Source organism: Harpia harpyja, chromosome 1, assembly GCF_026419915.1.
Source record: "Harpia harpyja isolate bHarHar1 chromosome 1, bHarHar1 primary haplotype, whole genome shotgun sequence".
Classification (NCBI taxonomy): Eukaryota; Metazoa; Chordata; class Aves; order Accipitriformes; family Accipitridae; genus Harpia; species Harpia harpyja.
In genome coordinates this window covers 54,105,206-54,131,074 of record NC_068940.1, presented here as the reverse complement: position 1 = coordinate 54,131,074, position 25,869 = coordinate 54,105,206, and the positions used below count along the sequence as shown (strand labels likewise).

The window sequence follows — 25,869 nt, the reverse complement described above, 5'->3', positions numbered from 1 at the left end:
CAGATGTCCATATCATAGCAATCATCATCACAGTTGGCTTGAAACATTGTCTGTCTCGTAAATGCATCTGAGGACCAAAGAGACACGGAGTTTTACCTCTCTTGGTCTCTCTAGGTCAGACCTGCAAGAGAGTCAAGTGACCTGCTTTGTTACTTGCACATTATATTGTATGGGTTTTGAAATCCCATGTTCTCTGTGCATGTGCTTTAGGTATATCATGTTATTAATACAGACATATAAACAAAAAGGTGTAGGCAGTATTGTTGTGCGATGGTTACTTTACTCACACCATGCTCAGCCTGTGGGGACTATGTATTAAGGATATAGTGTAAAGGGAGTGGGAGAAGGAATTCAGTTTTATCCGCAGCTGTGGCACGAGCACTGGATCACTGTGGAGGAATGAACTTATCAGAACAAGGGGTTGATCTGAGTGCTTTTGGGGTTTGCTTTTGCATTTTTGGGGAGCTTTGTGCAAATTCTTTCACTGACTCGTGTAAGCGTGTAAGTTAGACTCATTGGATATGCCTGGGATCTAGCTGTATGATTTTAAGATTCAAAGATTGCATGAAAGTGCAATTTCCTGAATCCTGGCTTTCCATCCTTTCTCTGGATAACAACAACTCTAAGAGTCAAGAGTAAATTTATGGACAAAATAAGGTGTTTAGACTTTACTGAGGAACAACTTAAAATTTGCTGGGGGCGGTGTAACTTTCAGCCACAGCGTATGCAAGACATGAGAGCAGGATGTTTTGGGGGTGTTTTTGTTCCTGAATGGGTTGCAGATTTACTAAAGACAGAGATGTCTGCCGGTCAGCGTTGGGAAGTAGTATCTCACCGTGGGATGAGTGTGGAGATTGCATATTATGGTGCTGTTCGGTGCATATGCGAAGAAAAAAGACACTGTACCTCAAAGCGCTTTTAATCATCTTGAGTTGGATTTTTTGGGAGAGGAGCGGGTGATTTTAGACTACTACCTTGTAGGGTAGGGTCCTGTAATCCCGAACTGCCACAAACCACTGTCTCTAGTGTTTGTCAGAGTTGATGGTGTGTCCTGGTTTCAGCTGGGATAGAGCAAAGTCTGCTGGGGCATTGGGATGGAATGGATCTTTCCCCACAGTCCTAAAAATAGTCCCGTAACATTAAAACGAAGTGTGAGTCTGATCTGTATGGGGAATCTTGTTATATGCAAGGCTGTGGCGTGCTGTACACGGCACATGTGTCTTTTGGTTCTTGTGCCGTGACCTGCCATGTGTGTAGGATGGTGGGGGTAGGGAGAGATGTCAGGAAAATGTTCGTCTTTCAAGAGGACTGCATCTTGCCTGCTTATACGGAAATGATAATGCTGAATTTTTTACATCGTTAATTTCCATGGCAACGAAAATAATCTCATAAATATGGGATTATTGCTTCAGGATCAAAGAGGGGGGGAGTACCTGGGCTGTGAATGAGAAAGTTCTTTACTTAATTCAGAAGGAGTAACAAACCAACTCTTGAGATCTGAGCATATTTTCCTTTTACTTCTTGATCACCTGCAAAACCAAGCCTTAAATATTTAGCAAATAAAAGCAAAAATGTCCAGCTCTCTTACTGTATTAGCTTGTCAGCATTGTTCATTACTTCTGAGTGCTCAGCAGATGATGAAATAATTGCAGTTGGAACAGTAAAGTACATCTAAAAGAAAACCCCTCTGTCCCTTAGCAGTGCCCTGGCATCAGTTGGCTGGAGGGTTAGAGCCCAAAAGAGAAAGCGATACTGTCCGCCATTGTGAGAGTAAGTGACTCATCCCAGACTGCTCTTAACAGGGACTCCAGTAGAAACATTTCTTCTCAGCAGCCTGGTTTTGAAGGGCAGCAAAAACATGTGTGGGCTTGCTGAAGAGTTCTAGATGGAGTCCACTGCAGTTTTCCCCGCGAGAAGATTGCTTCAAGCATGTCAATGTCCTCTGCTTCTTTTCATCACATGTCATTTTGAAGCTGTTTGTCTCCTGCATACCTATTTACATATCATAAAGTTACAGAGGAAATGTAGGTTTATAGAAGGGTCTCACCAGCTGCCATTTTTCCTAAAAGAAAAGCTGCAATTTAACATTAACCTAGCAATTAAGCAAAAATTTACGCTAACATGCTGCTTTCTTGCATAAAAATCCCTCTCAGCAACTCTGGAAATTATCTACGAGAAAGGTAATAGAATAATTCCCAGCATCTTTGATTTGGAAAAGCCATTTTCTGGCATGATTGATATTTCCTTTGTGTTGGCATGGGAGGCCATAGAAAGAGGAGTAATCTCTCTAATGGGTGTACTCCATGCCGGTGCCTGGGGTCCATGATACATTTGTCAGGCTTTAATTAAAGCTCTGGAGTTGAATTTCCACAGTAATTAACTTTTATTTGCAGTTATACCGTGTCTCTCATTTTTGACACTGACACTTTCCTGTTAGAGATAGAAGCAGGAATTGGCACAAAAAATAAAGAATGTGGAAATGAGGAATAATTTAAGAAATGGCATTGTATTAGCCATGGATTCTGAAAGGAGACAAAACCACGTTTTCTTTCAAATCTGTTTTGTTGTTAGCTACCTAAAATGTTTTCTGTCCTGCATAAATACATAACCCATTACCTTGGTTACCCTTCCTTATACAATGTCTGGTAGTAAACTAGCACCTTTTGTTCAGTAGTCAGCACGTACCCTGCATCCAAGTTACAACAGGTCTTTCTCATTATGTCTTGCAGAAATGTTTTGTTATCTTTTGGCAAATGTTGACTTTTAAGCATGAACATTATATGTGCTAGGGAGGCTATTCAACCATTATCCCTGGTCTGAGACTTTTATTTCAGTTCTGGGTAGGATTTTTAAGAGTAAACATCACAGAAGTCTACATTCTATTGTCAATGGTGGGTTTGGATTGCAGGAATCTCTGCCTTATCAAATGTACAAATTGCTTTTATTAATAGAAGTTAGGTACTTGAATCTGCTCTTTAGATTTCAGGTATCTTTCTGTTCCACTTTTAATTCATATAGTTTTCTACTTTCATTTCACACATACTGTGAAGTACTATTATGTAGCAGCACAAGTAGCAAAATCACAGGTCATTGTTATTCAGCTTGGCCTTAACAAAACATCTTTTCCATGAGCAGAGAAACACAGACCTGGAATCCAGTCCCCTTCTGTGTCAACTGCTGTATCAATTGCCCTTTGACAGACCCACTGAGCGCCATTTTAAAAATTAAGGCTTTTTATTCCACTACTGCAGTCTGAAATCTCTGCTGCTCAGTGACTATCTTCTGGTTTCCAATCTGAATGCATTCACAGCTGGCTTTCACCATGTCCTCACCTGTGCCAACCAGAATGTTCCTGTGCTGCCGGGTGAGGTAGGTGAAAGCCTCCTTGCAGGGTGTTATAGTTCAGTTAAAGACTCTGAGCAAAAATAAATTTATCAGGTATCTGAATGTTGTCTTGTCTCACTCTCAGAATAATGTTGGTGCCTTCCAGAGAGGAGCTGGCTGCTTGCTAGCTTTTTTTTCTCAGGCCTATTGGTGTAAACTAATCTTGGAGTTTGCTTTCTGTAATTTACAGCAGTAGCTTGTTCCCCAAATACTTGACATGTATCCCTTGTTTCTAAACTACAGATCTGGACTTGCTGCTATAGCTTTGAAACGGTGATGGGATGGTCCCTCTGAATGCAATACTACCAATAAAGAAACAGCTAAGAATAGTATCACTTCTGAAATAAAGCACTAGAGATAATTAAGTAGATTAGTGTAGTAAATCAGTGTGGCACTTAAGGGCATGAAAAAGAAAGGTAATAAATTTTATGGTGAGAAATACTAATTGATCATTCTTTGCAATTTCAAGCAGTGTCTCCAGATTTCATTTTAATATTTCTTGTGGGCTGAAAAGCAAGTGCAGAACTGAACTGATTGTGATAAAACAGGAGCATGGAAGCTAGAGAGAGACATGGGCTATTCAAGCACCAAATTCCTGTGAAATTATTCTGTCTGGCAATATATTTCCAAGTGTTTTGCCTATCTTATTTTATAACGTGCTGGCTCTACTCACTCAACTTGTCTTGGAAGACTGTTCCATAACAGAATATGTCTGGGTACTGTGAAATCCTTTATGATATTTTCCCAATATTTTGTCTGTCTTAATTTGTCTTGATTCTTCCTACTTCTACCATCTCTATAATCCATGTGTCTAAACAGTATTTATCCACTGTCTATTAAAATTGTTCCTTGTAGATAATTTCACCAGCTCTTTGATCAGCTTTATCTCTGAACTTACTTCAGTACTAGCATCTGTTTAGCAATACTGTGTCATGGACTGAGTAACATATTTTACATGCAGTTGCTGTAGACTTATTGTGGGGAGGAATCTCATCTGTATGTTCCATTGCAACACCCACTTGGAAAAAAAAACTGGGTTTTAAGCTGAGGCACTAGTCAGAGACTCTGGAAGCCTTTCTTTGATTTCTGACCCTGCTCAAGTCCCCAGATCTGGTTTTGGACTAACCAGTTAGGCTGAAATCTATTTCACTAAGTCTTTGTTCTCTAAAAAAGGCCTGTTCACTTGGAGCAAGGCACCTAGGCTTTCCATGTCATCAGTGAGGGGACATGGCCACCTGCGGGTAGTGAGCCATCCCATTTTAAGATAGGACTTCATCCCAACTTTGTTAAGACAACATCAGTTGTCACCCAGGACACCCTATCTTTTTTGCATTGATTAAAAAGGAGCTTATGCAAATAGCTTACATGAGATTCCTGATTTTTATATGGCTAAAAAAAGGGGAGATGAGCCTTGCCTCAAGTTTGCTGTTAAGCTGGGTAATAATTCCTCCAGGCCCCATGGAGTCTTGCAAAGCAAGAATTAATGTGCATGGATCCTGCATTGGTAGAGAGGAATAGCCACTGATGAGGTTGAAACTCTATAAACCATATTTTCAGCACTGCTTGAAAATTTGTGTGTGTATTGTATACTGTTACTATTGATCTTTTTTGTGATTAGTTCATTTCCAACGTTTCCTTCTTCATCTGTAGAGCATTTTATGCCATAAATATATAAAGCATTTCTTCCAGGATCTATCTGTTTTCAATACAGAGCTATTACTCCATATTTGACAGAGATATCTCTTACCAGGACGAGGGTTTCCTGCCTATTAATTGTCCTTTGATGGTGTTTTGCAGACCAGTCCGAGTTCACTTTGCTCCTGACTGCCCCAAAAATGCAACCTTGAATGGGAAGTCCTGCAGCTGTCTTAGCTATGCTTGATCCAGTAAGCTCTGTCAAGAGGTTGGATTTATTCTGTGGAGCATAGTACCATGCAGTGTGGCTTTTGCCTTCAGCTAACTCGCATCTGCAGCAAAGTATGTTTGCCCTTACCTGCAAAAGGCTGTGTAGAGGTAACACAGGTGTTTAGAGTGTATCTGTCTTGCCTGGGATTGCAAGCTCTTGGCTTCTTGGGCAGATTCTGGGAGGAACAGTTGCTGTCATTCCCCAACCTTTAAGCTGTTCGAAACCCTGCACGTGGTGAAACTGGGACTGCACATGCATTCAGGATGCTTTTATGCCATATATGCAAGGTGAGAGCATATTGTGGCATTGACTGGAATCATCCCATCGCGTGTGGAGGCTTTGAAGGCACCTGCCAGTCATCTACAGCAGCTGGAGTCTTTCTGGACTCTTGCTGTAGCCAAACGATTCTCAACACAAAAGACCTTCAGTTAGCTCAGCTACTTTGGGCCTGTGCTTAGTATCTCTGACAAAATGTGCATACAGTTTTAACAGAGAATCGCTCGGTTTAATATTGTCCGGAGATCTCAGGCCACTGATGGTTATATATAAGTCTCTCAGTCAAGAAATAGAATGAGGAAATAACTACCTGAGTTTTAAAGCTATGTGTGTCGGTTTATTCTTCTCACCTAAATTATAAGCCAACAGGCTACAGAATCAGTCTGTGTCTCAGTTTGTCCTGCTATAACTGTTCTGCCTCAAATAAATAGTTCAGTGTTCATAGCCAGAGACAGCCAGAGAAACTGACCCTGTCACTTAGCGGACAGGACACTCACATTACACACGGGAGACTCAGGTTCAAGCCTTTGCTGGTTTTATGTCTTAATTATTTATACAAAATAGAAAAATAGCTCTAGCAGGGCAGTGAGGGAAGTCTTATGTTAGACTACTCAGCAGAGTGATGGTTAGAGTACTTTGCTAGGTTGTGGATAACCAGCTTAACCACCAAACTACATGATGGAGCCTTATTTTTCTGAGAAAAGAGTTGAAAGGCCGTTTTCTCATCCAAGAGTGGGCAAATATCTGAAACCTCAAAAAACCAACAACAACAAAAAAAATGGGGTTGGAAGCATGTCTAACTGGTCTCGCTGAACAACACTGTCATACACACCAGCAGAAAGTGTCAATGTCATACATCACTCTTCCGTTTTGCATTTCTACAATTAACTAATCAGAGAATGGGGCAACACTGCGTCAACCCTGCTATCTCTGCAGTATTCTAGGCCTGTGAGCTGAGGCAGTAAAAAAACAAGCCAAAAAACTTTAACTCCTGTTTAGGCAATGATTCTCCTAAATGCACAAGTAGGTGAAACTGGAGTAAGAAATTAGGTGAACTCCTTGAATTTGCAGTGTGTGGCTAGTGCCATTCCAAAGTCTAAATACAAAGAACCTGTACATATTGTAAGCTCACATATACACATTGTCCTCCTACTGACACATATAATGCTATTTGTGTGGTCAGCCTGCTTTAGGAGCAGTCAGCTGTCAGTAAAATTGTCACAAACCCTAGGTAAGTTAAATCTGAATATATGGGTCTCATCTGCATTCATAGCACAATGGGCAAGATGTCAGAGTGATGAAGATGTAAGGAATAGAAGCTTGCAGGATGCAGCCACTGTGTGCTAGGTTATGTAGGCAGCCTGAAGATAAAGGTATGTCCTGTTTCTTCCCAAATTCATGATGAGAAGGATTATTCAGAGCTGCAGTTGATTCATGGATAATGCAGAGGTAGTATATTTTCAGTGGAGTGCAAAGAACTGGTTAATATGGATAAGTTATTAGGGAGCAAAGCATGAGATTTTCTTTCCAAGTGAATAATCAAGCATTTGCATTGCCCTCAAAATGTCTAATATTGACCTCTGCCAACAATAGAACATCAGATTCAGTGAACCACTGCTTTCTGTGACTGTGCCTAGTTTATAGATCTGGTGGGTTGTGATCACTATGACAAATCCCACAGTTCTGTGGTGTGAGATGTTCTGTTTTCTCAAGAAAACGCTAAATGATTTATATAAAGTCAGTCTCCCTCCCAGCCCTAACAAACTACACCAGAATTTCTCTTTGTTTGCGTCGTTCCATGTTCGTTTAGCATTTTGGTGAATAACAAGTGAAAGAGCTTTGTTCTGCTGTGTTACAGCATGCTCAGTTGTAGTCCTACCTGGTGGGAACAGATGTATCTACTTCTCCTTCTTCAGAAATGCCTTGCAGGGCTTTGAGACTTGAAATGGCCTATTATCAACCAAATAACAGATGTCTTCACAGATTAGCCTCTCTGAGTAAAAACACAATCACACCACACAAAAGATGATGATTAGCTAGTTGAATAACAATAGGCGAACTCCAATGCAGATGTACAGGAAACAAGGAAAGGATCAGACACTTATATTTCTATTTTTCTGAGTTCATTATATACATTCATTTTTACAATGACATCTTAATGTTAAAGCTGCCATTATGCAGCTTTCTGTTTCAAAGCTTCTAACTTACGATTTGTTCAAATTAAAATAATGTATTAATATTTCCCTAATTACATGCTAATAAAAGACTTAATTCAGTTTGCATACAATTAATGCATTTGTTGCAAAAGTATTCTATATGTTATTTTAGTTAATTTCTTTAAATATTTTTTACTTAAAGATTTGCATTCATATCTTTCAACATGAATGAAATTTAAGAACTCTGCAGTGATAAATTCTGTAAATCATAATACCTCTGACTATATGGTCCAGCAAAAAACAGAAGTTTTTCTTGCATAATTTGGAGGGAAGTATATGAAGAATCAGACACATTTTTCTACAGGACTTCCCCTTCTTGATGGTTTGATTGCTTCTTTGAGAAGATTCAAGTTCCTGATGTGATTTGGTGGGTCAGAGTCTTCCTGAGTGCAGAGCAGTACAGACAAGGACTCTGTTGACCTTGAGTCTGGTAAAGGTTGCCTGATGCCTCCTCACACAGTAAAACCGTTTTGCTACCATTTAAAGAGAAATTTTCCAACCCAGAAAATGTGTTCCAATTTCAGGCTGTATTTTTTTAATTTCAGTAAAAAAAGTTTAGTCTCTGAGGAAGAAAAAAGGGGGAGGGGGAATCATGTTTCATGAAGTTACAGTACCTTCTATTATTTTGTGGGACTTCCATATCACCGATCAGGAAATTGAAATTTGTCAGCAAGACGGGAGGATGCAGGACAAAAACTAAGAGGAATTTCTATAGTGAGAGTCAAGGTTAAAGATTTTTGCATTTTAGTGGAAATCTGCCAGATTAGACTGCATTCTGGTCTGAAAAATCCTTGTCCACTTTTGTTTCTTTAAGTTTTGCAGCTCAGCTCTCCTAGGATTTTGTCAGTAGGATATGGGGATACGAAGGTTGTGACCATGGTCTAGGTAGTTGACTCAGGTATTGAAATGATTAAGAAAGTGAGGACAGGGCTGGGGTATGGTCCCCATGTAAGGGAAACTAGGAGAGGGACAGAGATGAATACGTGGGAATAAAGTGGTGAGACAGAGTAGGAGCAGAAGGGAACTGGGAAGGAATGGGTGAGACTTTTGAGAAGGGATGGAGACAATACACAGGAGGAAGAGAGATGGACAGGGTTCTGGCAGAAGAGGCCAGACTAACAGTAAGGCACAGTCAAGTGTTAGCTCAAGTGTTCCAAGTCTGGGCGGAGGACCTAAAGGCTCCAGTTTTCTGGAGGATTGGGTGGGTGTCAGTAGGGCTGTGTGATACAATTTCTGAGTTGGGGTCTTTTTTTCTCATTTTCCTGGTTTTTTTTTAAACTGTGTAAGTTATACTTAAAAGCCTGTTAAGGGTACAAAGCAAAGCTCTCTTAAATAAGGAGAGATTTCAGTCAATGCTGCTCAGATGAATCAATATTTTATTTTATTTTATCTTAGTGCTTCATTATGTCACCCCTTCCTCCTGTAACTGTACATCATTCAGATCCAGCTTTGAAACCAGAGTTATTAGTTTCCTGGGGAGCACTTCTGCGGCTCTCATTATTGTGGCATCTGAGTACTTTACAAACATTAATGAATTTATCTTCACAATGTACTGATAAGGTGAAATGACATTATACCCCAGGGAAAACGAGGCACGGAAGCATCATAACATTAAGCAGGAACATTTAATTTAGATGCCCAACTTGAGATGTTTTTGCCCCAATTTTCCAGAAATAGCATTTGATTGCCCTTTCTTTGTTCTGGAGTTTGCTTTTGCCGAGTCCATCCCAGTTGGAATTGCTCCACGCTTCCACAGATCAGAGCGCAGGTGTTTTGTGCTCTGCTCTAAGCAAATAAGGAAGATGCAATTAATGACCGTCTGCGCAGAGTTTGGTTTTTGTGACTTCCTTGGCATTAGGCACTGAGGCAGAGAGAGAATCCAGTTCCTGAGGGCAGCTTTCGGCTGCCCTAGGCACGACCATGGTGGTTCTCCAAGCCCTTACCTCATTCTCATTGGACTGTCCAGGGCCATCAGTGGTGAGGCAGAGATGCAGCAAACAGCAGGTTCCTTCTTGATGTGACCTTCACTCACTGAATGTGTGGGGTCAGCCCTGACTCTTATGTTGAGTGAGGCTGGATAGTAGACAAAAACCCAAAGTATGTGAGTTTATTATCTGGATTGTCACAGTGTGTACCGATGGTAGCCAGTGCAGACTTTTGCACTGCAGGGATAGATGCGCCAAAAGGGGCTCTCATTGCTTCTTACTGATTCCCATCTTCTGTAACTGTCCTGGCAGAACTATCTTAGCACGCAGGAGCAGGGCCTCCTGAGGCAAGAGAGAAGTAGCAGTTTTATTTGAAAAGGATCCTTCATTGCATCCCTGGGCAGCTTCATTGCTCAGTTGTGTGAGCTGATAACGGGGATGAGGGGGGAACCATGTCATACGATAGACCCATGGCTGGACATCTCCTGTCTTCCGTCCTTGCAGGGCTGAACTCATGGCTCAGAAGTGAATTGCACCCAGAAGAGACAACACATTTCCCCCAACTTTTTACAGCCTAGAGAAGCAAAGCCATGGTGCAATCAAGCGGGGCATGGAGAAGGCATTCTCTGTTTCCCTGACAGATTTTCTTTAGTAGGAAAACAGAGGGACAGAAAGATAAAGAGGTGGTTTTCAGGTGCACAAATAGGAGTTAAGCTCCATTAGCTTTTGGTAGGAGAGGGGAGTCTTGCTGAAGTTTGTACCCACAGAAAACCTGCTGTAATAATCCAGTGTCTCCCAGATCCGCTCCTGTGCTGTTCAGTACTTTACACAAGGCTATTCTTCCCCTTTTTCCTTCATCAGTTCATTTTCATATTCAATCGCATCGCGCTATGACAGGGTCACTGGAATTACACTGGGTTTGCACTTGGCAGCTCCGAACGTGGTTTAGCCCATCTTAGTTGCAATGTAGGAAGAGAATATCTGACACACCTGAAACTATCCTCATCGCATTTTAGCTGAGGTGAATTTTCAGGCAGATGTTTATTTATTAAATCCACCTACCAAACATGCAGTCTCCAGGATTCTTACTCTTTTCCTGCCTATGCTGTTTGTTACCTCTGTTAGAAAAAAATAAAAGAGCAGCCTCTTGAAACAGTAGCCTTTGTTTGCACTGCTTTACCAGTCCTGAGCCAGGTGCTGGGGTCTGTACTGACACAAAGCTCCCATCAGGGTCAGTGGGTTTTGCCTGAGGAAGAACTTCACGTTTCTGGGCAGTAAATGAGAGTTTTCACTAACCTATTAGAATAAATTGTGCATCTGAGCATAATCTTACTTGGCAGCATGACGTGTTTTCAGATGCTGCTGTTTGAGATTTCCCATATTCTTTCATATGCATTTCCTTCGGGCTTAATTGCACCTCTGTATATGCCAGTGTTTGAACCTTTTGAAGGAGGAAGATGAGCTGTTTAGCCAATAGCACTCTTGCTGGCTGCACAAAGTGAAAGGGAAGAAAATGAGACACGCAGTGATCAGTGTGCTAAAGCCTCTCTAAAGCTACAGACTTGTCATGTAAAGCTAAATCTCAGACAGTGCCAGGTTAGCACTGGATGTGCCTCTATCTCTTCTTCTTTTGCCTTCAATCCCACTCTCAAAAGCCTGAAGTTGTTGACATCACGTTGACACAGAGCAGGGCATTATTATTCGTAGTTGCATAAAAAGTGAATTTATATTGAGTAAAACCAATAAGCTGCACTGCTCTGACATTTCATTTTCTTGGAAACTCTTCCTATTAAATCAGGCATACATTTTCAAATGAAATGCAGTGTTTGCACTACAATAACCTTGTATGGACAAGAATGAATAATTTGGAAATTACCAAGAGCCTATTTCCTGCCACCTCCCTCCAAACCTAATTTTTTATGGGGTTGTGTTTCTGTTTGATGCCATGTAGAATTTTCATTTTATTCCCACCTGCTGTATCAAAATGGTGTGCAAAATATTCTTCTATAAAAGGGGTTGCTATTTATGACTGGGTCACTGGTTGGTAGTCCCCTATTCTTTCTGAGGCTGCTTCTTCCTTTGACATCAAACCCTGGGGCCGAAAGTTGAGGATAAATAAATGCTGTCCCCTGAACTAGACACTGTCATAAACTCTCAGATGAAATGTCAAGTCGAAGCGAGTGTACTCTTCTGCTTTCTGGTATATGTTGATCAGCCCTCCAAAGCAGAGCAGTCATATTTCAGAGCTCACTTTATCTCCCTTCTCTTCTTACCATATTGAATGTCTGATTATAAGACAGGTAGTAAATGCCTCTGTAAAAAGGAGGTTTAACCACGGAGACATAGGTCAAGACATCATCTTACTTTCTGTGGCTTATGATTGTGTACATGCATTTATGAATCCATCCATCCGTCCAAATCTGCCAAAGATGTCTCTATTCTTAGAGCATGAGTTGTTATAATTTCATAGAAGAAGCTACTTCAGACAGACTCAGTCTTTGAAGTGGTGGACTTTATTCCAAGATGAATGTATGCTCTAAAATAGCTGTGCAAAGGAAACTAGCAAACAGTTTAGTTGGGATTGCCCCAGAACTAACACCCTGTCCTGTGGGCAAGAGGACCTGGCAAGGCACACCAGGGGGTCTTAAAAAAACCCAACCTTTCATGTTTGTTTACTGTACTGGTATTTTTACTAAAATATCATTATAGACCATGTTGGGTTTTTTAGGAATTTATGCTCTGTTAAAAAAGACAGCGGTATGGGTTACTATTAAATATATTAATGCACAGTTGAGACTGAATGGTTAAGGATTCAAAATGTGGTTATGCTTTCCTACCATGCTTTTTTCAACTATAATAAAATGTTTCTTTCAATCTTAAGTACTTGTATATGTCTATTATAACCTGTCATTGTGAAATTAGATCTTTATACTATACTTACACATTATGATTAGAGGTGGTTCAAAACTTCCCATCCAAAACTGACATAGGAATATTCTTAAACATATATTTTGATGGGAAATTTAATATGATTTTCTTTTCACTGAAAAGAAAAAGGGGAAATGCCATATATGTTCATTAATTTTTTTCCTTTTTTCTTTTTTCTTTTTTATTCCTTTTGTCACTGGGAGAGGCATGCTAGTATGAATAGGCAAATAAGGAAAGAGAAGCAGAAAACATAGCCATCATCTGCTATATACATACATAAACAAACACATGCATGCATTTCAAAATTGCAGTAATTTATTTATTTAATTTTTTTGGCAGCTGAGGTGTTTATGTTCTCCTTAATTATGTGATCTTAGGATCCAATAGGATGGGCCACAACCAAAATACACTGGTGGGGCACTGTGACCTGATTCAAAGCTCTTGTTCCTCACCCATCTTCAGTTTTCAAAAAGGCTGGTTTTGTGGACTGGACACAGCATCTGATGGAGTCAGAAGAGCACTGTGTTGGCGTCCTTCATGTCCTCTGTGCTTTACATTGGCTTCATGTCCTCTGTGCTTTATAGATGTAGACTAGCCAGGGAGTTGGGAGACAAAGCAGAATGTATGGGTTGTGGGCTGGGCTCTTCTGTACTTATCTTCCATCAGGTCAGTTGAAATTCCCCTAGAAATGGGCCAAAACTTAATTAGTCCATCTTGACCTTTTTCTTCGTGTATATCCCTCAATCTTCTTAATCTTTACAGTCTCTCGAGGAAAGTTAGTAAAAGGGAACCTCTTTACAGATAAAGTTTTCAAAGCCAAAACCCAGTTTGTGAGATCCTTGTCAAAACAATTACAGGCACTTTCCTTCCTTAGCTCGCATCTTTAGTTCGCTGTAAATCACATAATGCTGATGCACAATATTGAGCCTCCTTTGTGGTGGTTTATTAAGGGTTATTTGTTTAGCTGCGTAATTGTGGTGTTTATTAAAGGGAAGATAGATCTTGAGTTAAAATGTTATATTGAGATGTTTCCATCTCTACAACAGATTTTCTTTAAAGTCATCTAGGGCCAGTGTAACAGTGTTTTCAGTGCTACAATACAGGTATGTTTGACAGCAAGGCACTTGATTGCATTTTTGAATACTCAAGCATCTTTATGAAACTGGTATTTTGGCCTAGATTTCAGACATGCAGAGCATGCATACTCCTCTTTGTTTACACTTGATGCTTTCCGTTCTTCAAAAGTTGACCCAATCAATCAACCTTAGGAATACAGTACCATATTATAAGAGAGGGAAAATAGTGCCTTCTCTTTTGCACCCTTTTTTCTTCTCTACTTGAAATATTTACATTTAATCAAGCTGAATAATATGAAAAGTCTGATTTCAGCTGCTTCACACAGGTACACCCTTTTCAGACTCTTCAGTGTTTATTACAGTGCAGGCAGAGCTATTTGCTTGCCTGTTCTTTACATTAAGTCTTTTTCATTGTGTATCCTACACAATAGAACAAGGGACCAGTTTGACACAGCTGCAGAGAAGTTAACACCATAAACCTTGAGATCCCTGTAGCTGGAGAAAGCACTGGGTGGGATTCCTTTGTACAGACATTGGCATCCTCATCCTCATTTTCAGTGTTAAGAGCTGAAATCAATGGTGGACCTTCAGCTCTCTGAAACTCAATTGAGAGAAACAGCCCCACAAAAGGGATGACTCTCCTCCTTCCAATAGAGGCATTTTGAACAGGTCACAGGCATCAAGCTTCAGAGGAGCCAACCTACCTGCTATCTAGAGGGAGTTTAGGTGAGTAAATCCAATGTCAGCATCCACATTGTGGACACCCTGAAGCAGGTGAGATGCTGTGGGAGATCCTCCGGGGAAAAAACGCCATCACAAGAGTGATGTGGAAATGGAGCTTGTTTCAACTTCCATTCCCTGCTGTGATTGACAAGGAGGAACAAGCCATATTTTCTTTATTTTCCCAGAAGTTATAGAGACATCTTAACTAGCATAGTTTTGTGTGCCAAGAAAGTCTTTTAGCAGGAGAGCTTCCACTGGTTACAAAGTTTTCCTGTCAAAGAGCAGACAATTTACACTGCTGAATGCTTCCTGGGCATAGTGCAGCATGTGAAATTTTCATCATGAACTTGATACAATATTAAAAGATTTTCTTTGATTTGGCTCCTATAAGACCCATAAAGAAAAATTTGAAAAATTACACAACTTAGTCTGAAATCTGTCATATTTCTTTTTTTAAAAGAAGTCTTCTCAAGAGGACGGTGAAAGGTTCTTTTCACTAGGAACTATTTCTGTACAACTTTCTTGACCCAGTTGTTTCACTTTTTTTTTATGTTGCAATGTGAAGTATGATCCTCCTCTAAACTCAGAGAAGTTGGACTCTTTTTCTTCAAACAGTTAGCAAAAATAGCATGTTTCAAGCTGTGCAATAAAATTTTGTCATCAAAGGTAAATTTCAAATGGCCATTAGTAACTGAAAAGAACAAACTATAATGGAAATATTAATGTAGCTAGACCTTAACGTATTATTATTAGTTTTCCAGTTGAAGTAAATTTACAAAGCACATATTTGCATATGTGAGGTTTCCTGAAAGAGGTTTGAATGTCTCAAGTGTGTGTTGTATGTCTCATATTATTGTTAGATAGTAGATATTTTCATGTTATTCAAGTGGCAGAAGTCACTTCCTCCACCTGGAAAATGGCACCCTGGTACTATGACTAGAAAAAAATGGCCTTTTTAAGCAACAGAAGAAAAATGGGCACCCAGAAGACCTTCTGTGGCAATAGATTTATTGTAAAGTATCTAATGGCATTCTGTAGTGCCTTAAAATGACTGGTGTCACAATCCAGTGTTAGGCTGTTGCAGAAAATAGACACTGACCTGTGGGACTGTCTTTCAGCTTTGATGTGTCTTAACTTGATAACAGTAACCAGCTGGTTAATTCATTTGGAACTAATTGGCAAAAGTGGAAAAGTATTTTTATGTGTGGTGTAACTGCAACAAAGTAATATCTAACTAATAAGCAGTGTAGCTTAAGTAATGGTGTAGGAGAAAAATGGAGCAAAGGAATTTCTATTACATAAATGCTACTGCATCCAAATTCAACCATGTAAAAGTTTTAAAATGCACACAAGAGTCTTCTCTCTACCCTTAATGTGTATTAATGACCAAATTCTAATTATCCCTACAGCTGCTAAGTCAGTTTGATCCTTATGATGATGTTAGCTTCTCAGAGCTCCACGGAGATGAATGATGAAAAGGAGAGGCTTCTTCTTATCTTCTTATTCTACAACTGGACAGACAGACACGGACACAGACTCATGTCTGTGCACCCATGGGAACAAGAATCAACCAGAACAATTGATGTTCAGGCTTCTCTCCCACTGGAGCTGCCTCCAAAAGTATTTGCTAATGGTAGACAATTAGGAACAAAATCAAGAAATAAACTCCCTTGCACTATCGATAGAGTGTGAAGGACATTCAGTAGCCCAGTGCCTTATAGTTGTTCCGATCTCCATCTCTAGGACTTCTCAGTTACCATCAGCCAAGACAGTAACCCTGTCTGTCACAGCTTTTCCAAAAAGGTCATGGGACTCAAGCTTGCTAGAGGGCAGGCACACATCAAAGCAGGGAAGTCTCACGTGAAATGACCTTTTATTTACGCCTTGGTATTTTTCCTCTCAGTTTTCGCTACCCTTTCAATGCTTGCCTTTGGCTGTTTCAGTAACTGTTCATAAGATTACCACAGATGCCAAGGCATTAGATGGCCAAAGGCAACAGCAGTGTTACCTGGCCTTTTCAGACTAAGTTCTTCCCCTGGCCATGGTCACTTGGACATGAGGTTCTTCATGCCCATCTATTTCTATGACAGTGATCCCCAAGAGTGTAGGCCTTTCCTCCCTCCTCCTTTCATCAAAATGCCCCACATTCGACATGTGAATAAAGGAAGATGATGAAGAGTGTTGCCTGACAATGTCCTCCACTCACCATGCTAATGACAGTAGCCTTTAAGTGATCATCTAGCCGAGGCGTGTGGGAACACAGTCGTTTGAACTGTTATGTTAGCAGAGACAGGGGATTGGGATTTCAAAAGTTAATGACAAAGTAGGGAAACTGGGGAAGAGGGAGCAATTACTGTCAGGTTTTCCTTGCATATTGACGCTGCTTTCTCTGTGTGTTTTTCTTGATTTGCGTTTATCTCTGTGGTAATGGGAAGGTATGGATTCAAACACCAATACAAGAATAACCACAACCAGGCTCAGGCCCAGTGGGGATTGTAGATGCTTTGCATCTGAATGCAGAGAGAAGAGAGGCTTTGGGATTGGTTTTTTTCTGGGTGGTATGAGACTCTGCTTCCAAGTCCATGTTACATAGGATGCAAGTCTTGTATATGCAGAAAAGCATGGTAGTAGCTCTAGTTCAGCTCCTACCTGACTATTCCTTATGCATGTATGACAGGTCTACACAACGCCAGCAAGACTGGTTCTGATCAGCTGTGATATCCTGAGGGTAGACCCTACTTTTTGGAGACCTTAGGAAAGCAAAGGGTGTACATTTTTGAGGATAATTGTGGAAGTAGATGTGAATTGCTCTTTCTTAGATCTGCAAAGAGGAATCCATTCCAACATAAATATCAAAAATGCTGCACTCAGGATGTTATGAAGAAAGATGGTAATGATGGTTTGCATGTTCCAAGCAGTGGGAAATAAATCACAGCAGACAATGTGGCACATGTTGAACAAGAACACAGAATTCTTGCTCAGAGGGATCTTACTACTGCAAGTTAATCATCTTCTTATTAGCATGCCCTGAAGCTTTTTGGGATATAAATTTTGCAAAATAACAGCTGGATTGTGGAAGTAGGCCATTGAATTAAGAAACAAATCACACAAACTTGAAAACACAAAGTTGTGCTTGAGCACTGTGTAGTCAAGAAGAGTCCCCCTGCTTCCTTGTATGAGGCACACCTGAATACCCACTAAGCAACTAACCTGTGGGAAGCAGTGGGTGAAGATCTTGGTGGTGGAATTTACGCCGGGTGTGTAACTCCTGGGGGAGTCACAGCTCTCAGAGTTATAAGTGAGGAGCCTCTGCTGTTGCTCTCTTCTAAAGCATTCATTGAATGTCATGGGACAGTACGATACTAAAAGGATCAAGGCTGTGTTTCCTTGGTTGGGGATCCAACAATGATTGGACACGGAAGAACTTCTGTGTGTGTCTGCTTTCTCTCTTTCATTTTCTGCATAACCAGGAATAGTATAGTTGAAAACTGTCAGTGATGTAGCTTTTTCTTCTTTTCAGAATGATCCATAGAGGAGAGAAGGCAGTCAGAAATAACATAATAAAGTTCAGGTGCTTCATGGGATGGAGGTGGCATGTCTTTTCTCTGTCTCTTCTTTCCATTACCATTTTTTCAGCTTCTTTATTTTAGTCTCCTGGTTTCTGTTTGACAGATTCACAAAGAAAAAGGGTTCTCCACTGACTGTTAGCTTTGCCTCATCACTAATCTCCTGTTCCCCTCCATTTCTTCTTTAATTTAAGGCACTGTTGGTATTTTTTTTCCCATCAGACATAATGAATGGCTGGGAGCTGTCAGCTCTTTTGGACTCTTTTGTCTTCTATTCATCATTATGTCTTCATTGTCCTCTTTAATTTAGCTGCAACGTTGAGGGGATCACTTACTGTGAAAGACAATATTGCTAGCTGTCCATAGTGATCCCGCATGTCTATTCATCATTCTGCGTAAGATAAACTCTATGTGAAATATTGTGCACTAAAAAGGGCAAAATATGTAAGTCCATTTCAGACACCAAATGCTTAGCCGATATTGTCAGAGGTCTCTGAAGCTAGGCATGTGACACCTTTTCTGGATACAAATTTCCACCAATTTAACTGCTGAAGATGGGTCTTTCTAAACTGAAATTTATTTGGGTACAAACTTGCACTAGCTTTATTACTTTGTTTCAAAATATATCAGTAGGTACACCAATATGAATTACAATATAGAAAAACCCCAAATGTCATAATTAGACCTTAATTTCCTGGTTTTCAGAGGAGAGACAGTGTTCAGAGTAATTGGGAATATGCCCATTTACTTGGAGACCTAAATATGGATCTAGGAAATTAAGGTTAAGGATCTTTTTAATCTTAATCAAAGATCTGGTATCTTTGTAACAGGTAATTCCCTCGAATACTCAGAATGGCTTCTCAAACATTAAAGCACAGGATGTTTTAAAATTAATATTTTGGAGAAGTGTACTCCCGAGAAAATTCTGGGAAGGATTAAAGAATAGAGTGAGGATAAAATGGGTACAAAACTCAGGTACTCAGATTAGATTTTTTATTATTAAAGTTTAACACACATTTTCCAAATCTATTTTTTTTTCCAGGACAATTTCTCTTTCTGCTCACTCTTCGTATTTTTTTTGTTCTTGTAAGTGACGGTGTATTAAAAACAGGTGGCGATACTCTGGTTTTACATCAATCTGCCCAAGGTCAGGAACTGGCTGTGTGTCTGCATTTTCCATCTGCACGTGCACAACTCTGCTAATCTATTAGTGCCTAAAACTGCATACTCAAACACTTAAGAAAACACAGGTTGGTGAACCAGAGCTCTCTCAGCTACCAGCTACTCAATATGTAACCTTTCTTGCTTGTGATAAATAAATGTATTTATCACAGAAGACCTGCAAAAGATTTTCATAAGCTAAAGACTACAAAAACCAGGTACTTCCAGGAAAAGAACTTTTGGATTAGGTGTGCCTGCATGGCCATGAGATAGTACTGTGATGGCTGGACATGGGTTGATACTCAGAAAGAAGGTTTCCTCTGCAGCTTTTCAGACGTCTAACCATGAATCTTTGCTTTCTCTTCTTAGAGATAAAGAAGATTTTTCATGATTGAACTTCCATGGAAGCTGCCAAAATTAGTATTAGTGTCGAAACTGGGGCAACTTCAGAAGCTGTTATATACAATAGGTGTCTATTTGTTATATAATAAAAATAATTCTGGCCTTCATTGCCATCTCTCAGAAATGTCATGGTAGTAAGTGACTGAGTGGTAAAATGACAGATGAAATTCAGTGCTGATAATTGCAGTGTCACATACACAGGTGAAAAACAGTCCTAGCTCTACATACCTGAGGATGAACTCCAGAGGAGTTACTGCCCCTCAGGGATTTGTAGCAGGTAGGTCTATAAAACAGTGGAGTAAAGCTCAGCAGCAGTCACAGAGGAAAAGAGAATCATAGGCAGACTTGGGAACCAAGTAGAGAAGAAACAGGAAACTTCACGAAAATCCAATACACACCGAAGTTTTGATGGCTGCATGCAATTTTGTTCCCTACTTCTCAGATCCGAACTGGAAGGGGTACGTACACCTTAAGGCATTACAATTATCAGACATAGGGTATATCTTCTGCATGGAAGAAACAAAAAGATGAGAGTTCATCAGCTTGAAAAAGAGATTCTAAATGACCTAATGAAAGACTAAAATTCTGTATGACACAGAGGCGATAAGTAAGGAATAATTATTGTCAAGTTAAAAACCATGGCAGCTCAGATACTGTAGTCAGCTCAGGGTTGCTGGAAATAGAGCAAGCTATGCCAGGGGATTACTTTACACTTATGTTGTTTCAAATTGTGGTGGTTTAAGCCCAGCTGGCAACTAAGCATCACGCAGCTGCTCGCACACTCCTCCCCAGCCTGGTGGGATGGGGAGGAGAATCAGAAGAAAAAGGTAAAACCTTGTGGGTTGAGATAAGGACAGTTTAATAGGACGACACAAGGAGAGAAGAAGTAATAATAGCAGTAATACTGATAAAAGGATGTATAAAGCAAGTGATGCACAATGCAATTGCTGACCACCCGGAACCTGATGCTCAGCCCATTCCCAAGCCGCGATCCTTCCTCCCCCCACCAGCTCTCCCAGGTTATATAGTAAGCATGATGTCATCTGGTATCGAATATCCTTTTGTCTAGTTCAGATCAGCTGTCCTGGCTGTGTCCCCTCCCAGCTTCTTGTGAACCTTATCTCTATCCCAGCCGAACACAGGACACTCATGTTATTTCCCTACAGTCCTGCTAGCAGCTAGTGGTAAAGACAGGATAATGGGCTCACGGGAGCTTTCACCTGGGTAGGTGCAGCAGTGGTTCTGCTGTTCTTATGTCAGGTCTTGATTCAGGCACTTAATGGGCTGTTCATCTGCCTGAACTTTGTGCAGCGTTGATAGTTGTTGCAAGCAGTCTCTGTCTTTGGAAAACCATCATTGGTGTGGTTTGGCTTCCAAAGGTATACAAATAAATCTCATAAAATGTCTCTTGCCTTACAGTATCTGTAAAATAAATCCTTGCTTTACGTGCATTTCCTGTACACAAGAAATAGGGTATTAAAAATTATGGAAAGTTTAATTGCAGTGTTTTCCACCCATGTTTAATTTTAAGTTAGTTGGACTAGGTGATCATTGTAGGTCTTTTCCAACTGAAATATTCTATTTTATTGTATTGTATTGTATTGTATTGTATTGTATTCTATTCTATTCTATTCTATTCTATTCACCCTAAGTCACACCGAGAACTTTGAAGAAATTTAGACGTTGTAAACTCATGGCAACATTTGGTTTATGCATCTTTACTGACTTCTCTATGTATAATTTTATGGCCATGTAGTCACAAAGATCAATCTTCTAACTAAGGGCAACAGAAGAACATAGTGAAAGTTTTCCAGTGCTAATCTTTGTTTCTGTCCCCGTATGCACACTAGTTCCTATTTCCTAGCACAGGATGAATGACCCTAAGAGTGCTGTCTAAATAAATATATACACAGAAGCATAACTTTTATTTTAACCATGTTGTGGTTTAACCCCAGCCAGCAACTAAGCACCACACAGCTGCTCACTCACTTCCCCCCCACCCAGTGGGATGGGGGAAAGAATTGGAGGAAAAAAGTAAAACTTGTGGGTTGAGATAAGAACAGTTTAATAGGACAGAAAGGAAGAAACTAATAATGATAATAATAACAATAATAATATGGTAATAATAATAATAATAATAAAAGGATTGGAATATACAAGTGATGCACAATGCAATTGCTCACCACTTACTGACCAATGCCCAGTTAGTTCCTGAGCGGCGGTCCCCCCAGGCCAACTCTCCCCAGTTTATATACTGGGCATGACATCACATGGTATGGAATATCCCTTTGGCCAGTTTGGGTCAGCTGTCCTGGCTGTGTCCCCTCCCAACTTCTTGTGCCCCTCCAGCCTTCTTGCTGGCTGGGCATGAGAAGCTGAAAAATCCTTGACTTGGTATAAACACTACTTAGCAACAACTGAAAACATCAGTGTGTTATCAACATTATTCTTATACCGAATCCAAAACATAACACTATACCAGCTACTAGAAAGAAAATTAACTCTATCCCAGCTGAAACCAGGACAAACCACAATACCAGAACTTATAAGCAAATACCTTTATACGTTATGGGTAGCATTAACATGGAGATGGAAGAGAAATATGAAAAAAATGTGATTTACAGCCAAAAACTGTATAAAATCGCAGTTGCCAAGCACAGTTCAAGTTATACAAAATAAATATTGTGGATTTAGGGTTGCAGTGTCAGATTCTCCCTTTTTTCCATTGTATTTTTATGACTTCAGATGGCTCAGTGCTTGTAAATCCTGTTTTGACACAAACTAACAAGCAGAGTCCTTGGGGATATGGAATCTACATTGTCAGTGGCTTATCTGGTTCTTGTCCTTTCCTGCATATTTTTTTATTAATATCTTAATGGATGCTAAACATAGACTTTTTGTATATGCATCTTTGGAAAGTGCTGTAATAGACTATATGATGTCTATTTATGCATAAAAACTGAGGTTTTTTTACTATGTCTGCTTTGTTGTTTGGTAAACCTTAAGGAGAAAGGGGTGAACAGGAGTCCCTCTGCAAGTTTTCTTGATCAAACAGCAGCATGAGTCTAATTCTGATTTTGATTAAAAAATAGCAAATTAATTCACAGGTGATTGCTTTCATTTAGGAGATAACACCTTGCAAATACTGACATTTCTGCAAGTTACTCAGTTGTTTTTAGGGTCCAGTTTTAAATGGAAAGGAAAGCGTTGGAGAATCCAAAAACATGGCGTTTGTCTACATAAATATCCATATCTAATTTAACAAAACCCTAGCGTCCTTTATTACAGAACACAGGCAAGAAAAGTCACAATCTTCTGAGGCTTCCACATAAAAGTCCTGTCTCTTTCCACAAACTCCTCAGCATTTATTCAGTTTAAAGGTGTTATTCATTGGTTTGACTTGTTTGTCTTATGTCTTCAGGATTGCATTTTAAATAAGCTCTGAAAGATTTATCTGGGAGCATGTTAAAATGACTCAGAAATGTCCCCAGGAGTTTGGAAGATGTAATTACATTGAACTGAAAATTAGAGGATACTACATGCTATTTAATATTGACAAGAGGCATTTTAGGAAGATGATCTCAGTGTCCTATCTTTCAAAATTGGTTATGAATCTTTAGCAAATGCTTTTTTATGGAATGAAGAGCTTAAATGCTGTGTTGTCTTTGGGTACTCAGTGAGACATTACCCACAGCAGTGCGTTGGGACATTTGCCTTTCACTTCTGATTTATGCATTTATTCTCCTCACAAGGTGAATAATTAATATTAGCATGATTGGGATTTATTTTTTCATAATATTTTTAAAACTGAGGTGAAAAATATCAGTGACGAGTGTTTGAAAATACCATCTGAGGACACATAAAATGTTATTAGTCACTCCCCAAGTGGGCAGAGGCGAGGAGATGGGGTGGTCAGATATTTTTGCCACATCCCATTTTCATACAGCAGTTGGAAGAATTATGAGATTCCCTCCTACACCAAGATAGTTCAGTTTCGGAGAAACAGAAATTTTCCAAGGACATAGAGAAGGTTCTCCAGTTGCCGCAGCTCTAGCTGCAGCCCAGGTAGCTGGTGGGGAGCTCAGGAGGTGGTATGAGCTACAATAGCTGGCTAACATGAAGCTAAAAATTGCCAGGACACAGCTGCCCTCTGCTACCATTGGAGAACAGTTTGGGATCTCCCCCCTTCAGCACCACTGAAATTTTGATTGGAAAAGGAGGGCGGACTTCTCCTTCTTGTACTTCTTGAGGGATGCGAAAAGGTGAGACTCGGGGAGGAGACTGCAGCCCTGTGTGCGCAGCACAGCTGCCTGGCCGTGTTGGCATCTCACGTTTGCTCCTGCCGTGAGGACCCTTTCCCCGAACTAAAAACACTCTTGTGAGATCTATTTTATCAAGTCATAGGCACAACATGAAAGTAATTCTCAGTGCATGAATTTTGTATACTCTTGAGAATTTTTCCCCTTTTTGGCCGTAGCTCTACCCTTCACTGCCAAGCTGTTGGAGAGTGTGGCTAACACAAGCAAAGTGCAGTTAGGCAATTTCCCATTGCTAATCAATACGATTTTCCTGTGAAGCTTCATCTTACTTTATAATCAACAGGTATAACGATAGAACATATATTTTGTAATAAATAATTTTCTTCTTCTCTTGATTTTTTTTGACAGAATCATGAATAAACTGGCAGACCAGCAGGACCACATGATACCATGAAGAGAAGCTTACAGGTCCTCTATTGCCAACTGTTTAGTAAGTAATTTTTTTTTTTTCTGTAAGAGAGGAACTATTCAAATCCTTACATAAGATAGTGACATTTATGCAGGGCACAATTCAGGGAGGTACTTAACCATGTGCCTTGCTTCAGGTATCTGAAGGAACCATGTGGAAGTTAAATTATCTTGATAATTGAGATATTTGGAGAAGTATTAAAAAGCCGAGTTGAAGTATCGGCTGATTCTGCAGTCTTATACAAAGTAAAAGTGATTTGCTGTGCCTTGCAACTGTGAACACCCTCAGAAAACTGAGAGGTGAAAACAGAGGATGGTGGTTGGAAGAAATAATGCAACATTTTTGTAATCATGTTTTTTGTCTAGTTCTCAGTGGACAAAAGGGATCCATCCCACTTGGCGTGTCTAGTGGTGGTCTCTCAATAAAAGATCTATGAGTGAGGGAAGGGAGCTCCTGAGTCACACAGACCTACACTCTGTGTCACTTCCTGAGATGACTAGTTTCTTTTTTCCAAGTTTTGGCTTTCAGAAGAGTCCGTCCGATATGAAAGTCCAGCAAAAAGACTCAGGTAAAATTTAGACTGTGTAGATGGGGGCTGCCTCCCCTGTTCACAGGAGTAAGGCAAGGTTTTAGGTGTAAAACAGTATTGACACTGTTCAAGCATTTCTGTAGATTGACAATTTTCAGTGTCAACATCACAAGCAACAACTTTTCAAAATTTTAGAGATTAAATAAAATAAGAATAGACAAAACGTAGGTGTAATGACTTGCTGTCTTATATTTTACAAAGGAAATTGCTAATTTACAGTAAGAATCTAAAAAAGGGTTTTTAATGTTGTGTCTTCAATTCAGTATAATTTCTGACTTCAAGATACATATTTTCATAGACAATTTTGTATGGGTTTCTCTTATTCTGGTCCAAGCAAGACAGAAACCAGAAAATCATGCTTAGTATGCATGGAATGAGCAATGCAAGGACTATTACTTTTATTGGTGTGTGTGAAAATTAAGTCTCACAAATATTTTATGGACTGTTACAGAAATCTAGTTAATATCCTATCTTTGCTTTACTCATTGCCATCAGGGTATAGAGTAAGAGATTTCTTCTGCTTTGCTAGATTGGCTAGCATTCCTATTCTTATTTACAGCTTCTCCTATGACACAAGAGAAACTCAGCTGTGTCTCCATGACATCTGAGGGGAGACTCTGGAGGTGCACCCAAGATCATTTTTCTCTCATGAGCATAAAGCTAGGACAGATGTGCCAGACGACCTGCCCAGCAGCACACCTTTGGCTCCAGAGGTTGGGTGCCTGGCCGGAGTGTAGTGGGGGACAAGCTCCTCAGGGAGCGCGGGAACCAGAAACCCACTGACAGCAGTGGGGGCTGTGGTAGTTTTACCACAGCTAAGGACCCAGAATATTTTGTCACATTTTGACACATTTCTGCGTGTTGAATAGTAAATTCTAAAATTATCTCAGTTGCTGGACCAACATGAGGCTCATTGTTATGAAAATATGAAATTGAACTGTATGACTACATTTCTACCAACATGGTAGGGGAAAAAAGGAAGGTATACT

At 40.0% G+C, this 25,869-nt stretch overlaps 1 protein-coding gene across 6 annotated transcripts in view; it reads left to right on the top strand.

Annotated features, from left to right (window-relative positions):
• Nucleotides 1-25,869, top strand: part of TMEM108 (transmembrane protein 108) — a 175,731-nt gene that overhangs the window by 60,581 nt on the left and 89,281 nt on the right. For all 6 annotated transcript variants that reach the window (XM_052795033.1, XM_052794987.1, XM_052795012.1 and 3 more), the window contains exon 3: nt 24,231-24,312. In XM_052795033.1, coding sequence (XP_052650993.1) covers nt 24,273-24,312 — 40 coding nt within the window. In that variant the 5' untranslated portion in view covers nt 24,231-24,272. The remainder of the gene's footprint in view (nt 1-24,230; nt 24,313-25,869) is intronic.